General features: G+C 41.0%; 1 protein-coding gene across 1 annotated transcript in view; it reads left to right on the top strand.

Moving 5' to 3' along the window:
* Positions 1-1,915: 1,915 nt before the first annotated feature.
* LOC102897472 (60S ribosomal protein L13a-like) overlaps positions 1,916-10,061 on the top strand; it is an 8,357-nt gene continuing 211 nt past the window's right edge. The window contains 3 exon segments of the mRNA XM_015595386.1: positions 1,916-2,017; positions 9,454-9,666; positions 9,866-10,059. Of these exon segments, the coding sequence (XP_015450872.1) occupies positions 1,916-2,017; positions 9,454-9,666; positions 9,866-10,059 (509 nt within the window).

The raw sequence follows: 10,061 nt of genomic DNA, 5'->3' as shown, positions 1-10,061 counted from the left end.
AGGTGACATTGTGAGAGAAGATACAGGTGTTCAGAGGGAGGAAGAAATAATGTTACAAAAATGAAACTATTTGTGTAATTTAATAGAAGGTAAGACAGTTCCTTGACAGGAAAAAATAATGGGAAGCACTGTTCTACATAAATTCTACTTGGAGCGGTTTATGCAGCCATTTATCATAATCCATCTGGATCAGTGAAATACGAATGGTGTTCTTTTTATTAGCTGTGGTGGAGTCAGTGTCAGAAGGCATTCAGATTATGTTTGTATTATATTCTAACAGGAAAATCACTCAGTTCACTAGATGAGTATCATCAATAAAACACAGTAGAGCTTTCTAATGCACAATTTGCCTGGTGTGTTGGACCAGATCATCCTCCTCTGCAGACAGATGACCCTTCTGTGGAAACATTTGTCCTTATTCAGCTTCCATTCACATGACCACGCTAGAATTTCACTGTAATCCTACCTATTCTTAGAATTGAGGGTAAGAAAGTTCTATCTTGGAATGTTTTCAAGAAAATGAATCAGAGGAACTGCCAAAAGAACTAAATTACAACATTGTCACATGTGCTGTCCAATATGGTAGCCATAGCCACACACGGCTAGTTAAGTTCTATAGCATGTGCTGTCCAATATGGTAGCCATAGCCACACATGGCTAGTTAAGTTGAAATGTAAATTTATTAAAATTAAATAAAATAAAAATTTCAATTTCCCAGTTGCACTGGCCACCCTTCAAGTACTCAATTGTCATGTGTCAACTTCATTGGAGAGTGCATATATAGAGCATTTCCTTCACTGCAGAAGTTGTAAAGGGCAGTAATGCTACACACACACACGCGCGCGCGCACACACACACACACACACACACACACGATCATCAGTCAGGGACAATGATAAAAGCATCAAAGTTTCTATGTCAGTGCAGGAGCCATACACAAAACTTTGGCCTCCATTCCGTAGTTTTAATAAGTCTGATTATCAGGGTTTATTATTAAATTAATGTGTTATTAAGATGTTTTCCCCAGGAGTATGTCAATCATCAATCACTGAAGTAGTTACTGAAAGATGTTATAACATCTCCTTCAGTAAAAAATAGTTTGAACACTGCCCCTCTTTGAAGCAGGTACATAGAGTTGTGAATTCAGGAAACTCCTGCATTTTTATGGTCTCCATAAAGAGAGCGCTAGCATATTTGTACTTACTAGATCCTAATATGTCAGGTTCCGATTATGCTGTTAACTAGGTAAGTCATTTACCTTCCCTGAGACTTATTTTCATCAGCTGCAAAAGGGGAATTATAATATGAGTGTCACAGAAGTTTTGTAGATTAAATGAGATAATGCATAGAAACGGGTAACATTCATAGACATGGGCAAGAATGGTTAACAGTCATGGTCCCATGGCAAGTTAGGTCAAGGGTTAAAGACTTTAATGACCTCTGCACCTCCTCTTAGGAGTTTCTTTTCCCACCAAAGACCCAGAGGCTTGCAGAAAACTCCGCCTCTTCCACAAAGTGCGCAGAAGAAAGACCCAGTTCACAAATAGCCATTTGTGGAATTCATTTTGTGAGAATATGATTTTGCGGTTTTAAAAAGCTACCTGTAGTTTATCATTGTGACTATAGGGGTGGCAGTCTTCATTTCAGGAGAAGACTGCTCTTATTTTGAGGTGTAAAGGACACTTTGACAGGCTTTAATCATGCATGGCCGGGCCCAGAATTCTGCTCTGATGATAACATAAAAATCTCTTTATCATGGAGGGAATGTTGCTGAGCAGCACCATGTTGGAGCCTGAGGCCAAAGGGAAAAGTGCACCCACATCTACAAACACAAAATACCCTCCCATATCTTGAACCAAGTGGAAATTAAAGATTGTTGTCAGTACTGCTCAAGCCTCTTGGAAAACAGTCCACCATGTCTTTGTCTCTAGAAGGGAACAGTGGAGAAGGTGAGAGCAATGAGAAGTGGCTGCAGCAATGTGAAGTGAGAATGGCAGCGGTATCTCCAAGAATGTCTGTAGGTTCTCTGATAACCAAAAATCCCTGGTCATTCAGAATGGGGTCTAGATCCTGCTTTATGAGTATTAAGGTGAAAAGTGGCTTTGGAAAGCCTGAAAACGTGGGATGTTGGTGATCTACATGGAATCTACAAGTGTAATTAGAAATATCAACAAGAATGGTCATTCCAGGACAGACCCACAGGGTAGGTATGTGAGAGGATAAATAGATAGCGCAGATCCTGGGCAACCAATTGAATCCTGAGCCAGGACCCCCCACAGAGCAGTTCCCTTGACCACATGCAGTGGAGGTGGGTAGTTATCACTGAAGCAGCGCTGCATATAATTTGTGATATTTACATTCATGCTGAGTTAAATGTTTAGCAAATTGTACCTAGTTCTCCTTCCATAATGTATGTTCAGTTACTGTCAATGAGCGACAGTCAGATAAAATTCGTAAAATCCTGAATTGAGGGGTTCCCATGGGCATGCTAAAAATGATATGCTCAGCTGACAGCGGTCCATGTTCTAGAGACTAGAACTGGCAGGTAGTTAAACAGGTACACTGACTTTCTATTTGTTTATTTTCTTTTTAATAACCTTTTGATTTTAGAATAATTTCAGATTTAAAATTGCAAAGAGAAAAGAGAGAATCCCATATACTTCTCACCAGCTTCCCCTCATCGTTAACTTCTTATATTACCATAGAATATTTGTCAAAACTTAGAAACTAATATTGGCATAATATTATTATTACTTGTTTATTTTTTAACTAAAAAGTGCCAGCTACTTGAATCAGAATAATCTGGGAAGCCTGTTGGAAATACAGATCTTTAGGGCGCATCCCAGATCCACTGAATCTAGGCTTAAGGATCCACCTGTCAGCAACTTCCCCAGGTGGTGGTGAGACAGTCAAACAGCCTTGGGTGGGGCTTATATATCATAATAAGTGAATGAAGACAATTCCAATAGGAAAGATCGAGATTTCTAATGGGGTGGAGTGGGAGCCTGGTGATGCCCCCTCTTGAGCCAGACCCAGGACTTTTCCAAGTAGGTGGAAGGAAGCAGCTTCTAGCAGTGCCTACAGAAAGACCAGATGGAGGCCCGAGAGCTCCACTCTCCAGATCCTAACGCCACCCCTGAGGAACCGGGCAGTGTGCTGGGGGAATGGCCCTGCCCACACCTTTGTCCACTGACCTACAGGATGAGAACCTTCTCTGAGAACCCAAACTCCCCTTCAAGTTTATAACTGGAAATATCTGGGGACAGAAGGAACTACTTCAAATGCCAGGGAGCCAGACTTGCTGTGGGTGTATGCTTTGGGTCTAACAAGAGCATCTGTTTAACCATCTTTTCTGTGTCCCTGAGATGGCCGCTGGCCTGCACCCCAAACATTTGAAACCTCAAACAAGGGTGCGTTGAATGTTTTTATATTAAAGGAAATAATTAAACCTTTTAGTTAAAAATAAACAAATAATATTATACCAATGTTAGTGTCTAAGTTTTGACAAATATTCTGTGGTAATGTACGAAGTTAACGATGAGGGGAAGTGGGTGAGAAGTGTATGGGAACTCTCTCTTCTCTCTTTGCAATTTTAAATCTGCAGTTATTCTAAAATTAAAAGTTTAGGAAAAGAAAATAAACAAATGAAAACCATATGCAAGGCCCCCAGGAGGGTGTGTCTCAGACCCCACCCCTTCTTTGGGCTCTGGCCTCCCTGGCAGAGGCTTAACTCCCATGACTTGAGATTCCCTCATTTGGCACTCCTCAGGATGGTGGCATCCTTTCCTAGTGGGGTGGGACTTTCACGTGTAGTCTCTACTTAACCCTTAGCACCAGCCTATCCAAACCACACAGGCTGCTTCTTCCAGCTCCAGGGAAACTATTTCTATCTAGTTAAGACCTTAGGATTGAAATGGTGTGGAACTAATTTGCCTACTTCTAAGATATGGCTTGAAATGTGTTTCCTCTCTATTTATATTCTTTGCATATGGACCTACTATAAGCATCACACTGGCACTTGGGCGAGGGTGGAAAAGAAAGAAAATTGGGTGAGGCTCATCAATTTTACTTGAAATATTTCGTAAGGGCACAGTTTATTGATTGACCGATTAATTGGTTGATTGGACAGTGGGTTTTTAAATGTGTGCTCCACCACTGTGTAACTATTAAGAGAATATTGGGCCCCTTTAAAACTATCAGTTAAAAGAATATGAAGGAATTAGGAGGAAATATTCTCCTTGTGAGGAACTCTGAATGGAGCGCATTGTCTGAGGCCAGAGGGAAGCTTCATTTGGGGAAGATTCTAATTGTTTTCTTTTTTATCATGCCAGAGAAGCTGACAACCAATATTTTACTGCTCAAAAAATAAAATAAAAGGCTCAACTCATTTCTGACACAGAACTCAAGAGAGCCTAAAAGAACAAGTTGAATAAAATATTTCCTTTTTCTTTTCTTTTCTTTCTGAAACAGTCAATCTGGCATGTAGAATCCAGGAAACACAAGAACTATTTATTTGTTTAATATATTAAGCACACTGCGCTAGTCCTGTGCTTGCCTCAAGATGTGCAAGGCGTGGCTCCCATTTAAGCAGCATTCAATCTAGAAGTGTGACATATGTTAAAATGACTTCAAGTGATTCTCAACCGGGGTAATTTTGCACCCTCACCCTCCATCAATTTGGCAGTATCTGGAGGCAATTTTGGTTGTCACAACCGCAGAGGGGGTGAGGGTGAGGGTGGGGACGGGGAATGATGCTATTGGCATCTGATGGGTAGAGGCTAGGGATGCTACTAAATACCCAACAATGTACAGGACAGCTCCCAAACAAAGAATCAGTCAACCTGAAATGTCAATAATGCCAAGATTGAGCAACTCTTTAAGGTTTCTTCAAGGTTGAGAAAACACTATAAATACGTTATAATGCAGTTGGTGTGGTACTCCGTGTGTTATACAAGCTGGGTGCTCCGGAAGAGCAAAGAAGGAAAGATCATGTCCAGTTGGGATAACCAGAGATTTTAAGAACCTTACAGTGGGTTTTTCTGTGGTCCAGGGTATCTCACTTTTTCCCAAGTCTTACAGGTCATATAGAGTTCCTAAATACTGCATTTCTATATTTCAGTCAATAACTAGCTAGTGAAAATCCTTGTGTGGTCATGTAACTTGACACATCTCTGTATCTGCTTTCTCTGCTGGAAAGTGGCAGGCTTGATTCAGAAGCCCCCTCCTGGCTTTGAATAAGTGACAATTCTCTCTCTTTTTCTGCCTGGCGACCCTGTACCCCATAAAACATGGTTCTTAGTCATCGGTAGTTAATCGACTTCTGTGAATATCTGTCTCCCCAACATGCACATAAGTGCAACATTTTGCTTATAATTTCAGGGGATGCAGAGGTTCTCTGAATCCCATATCTGCACCCCTCTTGGGTCCAGATTTAGAATTTCTGCTCCAAATTTCCTGAACAACAAAATCTTGGTTGGGTCGTCTGATCCTTGGAAACCTGACTCAGCTGTGTTCCCCTTGGATCCTCTTGGGTCCAGATTTAGAATTTCTGCTCCAAATTTCCTGAACAACAAAATCTTGGTTGGGTCGTCTGATCCTTGGAAACCTGACTCAGCTGTGTTCCCCTTGGATCCTCTTGGGTCCAGATTTAGAATTTCTGCTCCAAATTTCCTGAACAACAAAATCTTGGTTGGGTCGTCTGATCCTTGGAAACCTGACCCAGCTGTATTCCCCAAACTACCAAGCTCTGACTCTGTCACATGCCACACTCATCTGTCTCTTTTTTTCTATCATGGAATTATTTTTCATTTTGCTACTGTTGCTTTACCAAAATTATTTTACCTGATCTCGTGACCTTGCCAAAATCCTGCTTACATGGCAAATGCTCTAACATACCAGGATGAGCTGTCTCAGTCCTAGAGGGTGTTTTTGGTGGGTTCCTTTCAGCTAAGGGAACTGCTGATGAATGTGTCCCTGAAGCCATAGGAGAGAGGATCCCTGTTTGGAGGGGCTATTGAAAGACCATGGGGGAAGTCTACTGTAAGCCAGCAGGGTGCTCAAGAAATTATATCAGAGTGCATAAAACATGGCCTGACTCCACCTGGAAGAGAGGTGCCAAGAACTGCTTTGTCAGTGTGAATAGGGCCTGAAGACCCTGGAACTACACAGTTTAATCAGGTCACCACACATCACTCTTGAGCACTTGAAGTGTAAGTAGTCCAAACCGAGATGTGCTATAAATGTAAAATGCCACCAAATTTTGAAGACTTAGTTTAAACAGAAAATATAAATATTAAATTAATAATTTTTATATAGAGTCCATCTTGAAATGATGATAATGGGATTTATTTATGGGGTTAAATAAAGTAGATTATTAAAGTTAGTTTGACCTGTTTCTTTTTTTTTTTAATGCGGCTATTAGAAAATTTTATATTACACATGTGCCTTGGATTTAGGCTTGCATTATATTTCCACCAGACTGTGATGGTTTTAAACCTGGTGGGGCATCACCTGAGGGACAGTTTTAACCTCTACAGACATTCCTTTTTTATCAAATCTAAATGACCTGCTAAAGAACCAGCCCAGATACCTGGAACACTTTAGATTAGGGAAAGGCTCAAAAATCTGGAATATTGTCCTAATTGTTTAGAGCATGGCCTCTTAATGGGTGCACAGATTGAATGTGTGTATGCCCTTTAAATTCATACATTGAAACTCAATGTGATGGTGTTAGGAGGTAAGGCCTTTGGGATGTGCTTAGGGCATGAAGGTAGAGTCCTCATGAATGGGATGGGATTAGTATTCTTATAAAAAAAAAAATCCCACAGAACTCCCTAGTCCCTTTTACCATGTGAAGATATAGCAAAAAGACAGCCATCATTGAGGAGAAGTGGGCTCTTCACCAGACACCCAATCTGCTAGCACCTTGATCCTGGACTTCCCAGACTCCAGAACTATGAGAAATAGTCACGTTTTCTATAAGTCTCCCATATTATGGAATTTTCATTATAGCAGCCCAAATGGACCAAGACAATGGTAATTGCCAGTATTCATACTATGACCATAAACCCTGAGTCAGATCCCATTGGGAAGTTGATGACTAAGCAGCAATCATTGCAGGGACTTTCAAACGCACTTTGATTATTAGCTGTGGTAGGCCCAGCAATCACTCTCAGTGGTGGAATATACAGGCTGAGCCTCTGGGATTCTCCGCAGAGATAAGACTGGTCTCCTTGAGATGCCTGACTTTTCCCTACTGACTTGCATGCAGGGAATACCTAATGTGTAAGTGGCAGAAGCCCAAATATTTTGCAGGGAGATGCCTTGAGACTACGTAAGTATCAAATTTTTTATCTACTAGTTTTCGCTTTCATGATGTTTCTTGACTCAATTTATTATTATTTCCATGGTTAGCAAATAGTGATTTCCTAATGCCAACATTTTTTCTATTAGTTGGAATTCTACTATAAGGAAAACTTGTTTATTCATTTATTGCAATTTGGACTCATGGAAGCGTATTCAATAGGTTACACTTTGTAACTATCATTTATTTTGAAGGTCAAACTGACCCAGATTTCATCTGTAAAAGCCCCACTTAAGCTAACTCTAGTGTTCTTTTTGATATGTCCCCATCATTCTTTGAGTTGTCCCAGATAATCTTGTACTCTCCTTGCCCCATACTCAGAGTCAGTCTTTTCTCCATGAAGCCCTGGTTCATTTTAGTGAAGAGTGGTGTTTAAATGCCAAGCTCTGGGCACCAGGTATGCTCAGGGCCATTGGGATGTTATTGCTGCTTCTACGCCTCAGTGAACAGAGCTAAGGAATATATGTGTGTATCTACATAATACATGAGTAAATATTGACATCTTTATTTCTAAATCTATATATCCAAATATATTTTGTAAACCTAATGCTCACACTAACTGCCAATTCCAATCCAAATGTACAGCTTCATTCTAGTTTTCTCCCTTTTCATATTTATAACTCCCTCCTCCCACAGTGGGAAACTCGGCTCCCATTGTCCTTACTTATTGGCTGCATACACTATTCCCCCAATTTCATGTGGGCAGCCTCCTAAGTCCACTTGGGCTCAAACACCCTGTGTTTGAGGCCACCACCATGGCCCCCACCTGGGTGTTCTCCTCACCTTCCATTGGCTCTCATACATCGCACACACCTAGACATGGATGCTTTCCTCACTCCGCTCAGGCTGTACCACCTCATACTGGTCCAATGCCCACCCCTGCACAAAGGCCTACTTCAATCTGTGCTTCCTAATGACTTCAGACTGAATTATTCAGAAAGACAGTCAAGCAGGCAGACATAAATAAGTTAAAACATATTTGAGACAATTTGGAGCATAAGCGAACCTATTTTATAGTTCTTTAGAACAGCCTAAAAGGTTCTGCACAATCTCATCCTATCTACCTGTAGTAGAGTCAGGTGAGTGCCGTGTAAGAGCATGGGCTCTTAATGTTCAAGTGTATACTTTGAATTTAGAAGAGAAAATTTTCATTGAAAGTGTCACTGTGAAGCAGAATATTCATTTGCACTGATATTTATAGCCTTGTGCAAAAAAATCTCTGTTTACTGACGACACAATATTTAGTGTTTTAGGTAAAACGTCCCCCCGCCCCCCGCCAATGAAATCTCCTAAAATGACCTATGAGTATGAATCAGAGTATGGATCAATTAATCTTGCCAAGAATACCTATAATATTGTAGAGGAGCAGTTGGATAGAAAGTATCCTTTCTCCAGAATAAATTAAAACATGAGGCAACACTACATCTAAGGGAAAAACATTGTGAAAGGGTCTCAAAGTTCTCCTGAAATATGGAAAACATTAGTCAGGTAAAAATATATTAGAAAGAAGAGTTAGAAATACAAGTGGCAACACATGGAACTATTTCAAGATAATGTATATAATAACATAACAATGGTTGCGCAGCATCTATGTAGACTGAGCAAGAAATATAGATAACGTGCACAGTATATCCTCTGAAATGCATAGAAACTGAATATTTTGAACATTTACTTACTTAAACTAAGATGTAGTGTTAAAAATAATACTTACGGTTTTTATTGGTTATCGAAAGACATATATTCATTATAGAAAATAAAAAAGACCAAAGAAAAAAGTAACAATCACATATATACATACCACTCAGATTTAACTCATTAATATTTTGATATATTTCCTTTAGATCATATTGTTCATCTGTATTAAGTGGGATCATATACTATATACATTGTTTATATCTTGGATTTTTTTCCCACAATGATATATGTCACAAACATTTTCCCATGACACTGGACAATCTATGAAATCATAGTTTTAATGACTGTATAATATCATGTTGTATAGATTCACCATAACTTACTTAACCACTTTTCTACTGTTGGGTATTTTAGCGGTTTCCAATTTTAGCTATTAGAAATGATGTTGGGCGGAGAGTCAGGTCCTGGTGCTGGAGGGCTGAGGCCATCTCCTGGGTCGCACGGTGGCTAAGCAGGTACTGCTGAGCCAGAAAGTGGTGGTGGTGGTGCGCTGTGAGGGCATCAACATTTCTGGAAATTTCTATAGAAAAAAGTTGAAGTACCTGGCCTTCCTCTGCAAGCGGATGAACACCAACCCATGCCGAAGTCCCTACCACTTCCGGGCCAGAGCCACGTCTTTTGGCAGACAGTGCGAGGAGTGCTGCCCCACAAGACCAAGCGGGGCCAGGCTGTGCTGGACTGCCTCAAGGTGTTTGATGGGATCCCGCCCCACTATGTCAAGAAAAAGCGAAAGTTGAAGTACCTGGCCTTCCTCTGCAAGCGGATGAACACCAACCCATGCCGAAGTCCCTACCACTTCCGGGCCAGAGCCACGTCTTTTGGCAGACAGTGCGAGGAGTGCTGCCCCACAAGACCAAGCGGGGCCAGGCTGTGCTGGACCGCCTCAAGGTGTTTGATGGGATCCCGCCCCATTATGTCAAGAAAAAGCATATGGTGGTTCCTGCTGCCCTCAAGGTTGAGTGCCAGAAGCCTTCATTGAAGTTTGCCTGTTCGGGCGCCTGGC

This window comes from Pteropus alecto, unplaced genomic scaffold, assembly GCF_000325575.1.
Source record: "Pteropus alecto unplaced genomic scaffold, ASM32557v1 scaffold106, whole genome shotgun sequence".
NCBI lineage: Eukaryota > Metazoa > Chordata > Mammalia > Chiroptera > Pteropodidae > Pteropus > Pteropus alecto.
This window is presented reverse-complemented; position numbering and strand designations above follow the sequence as displayed.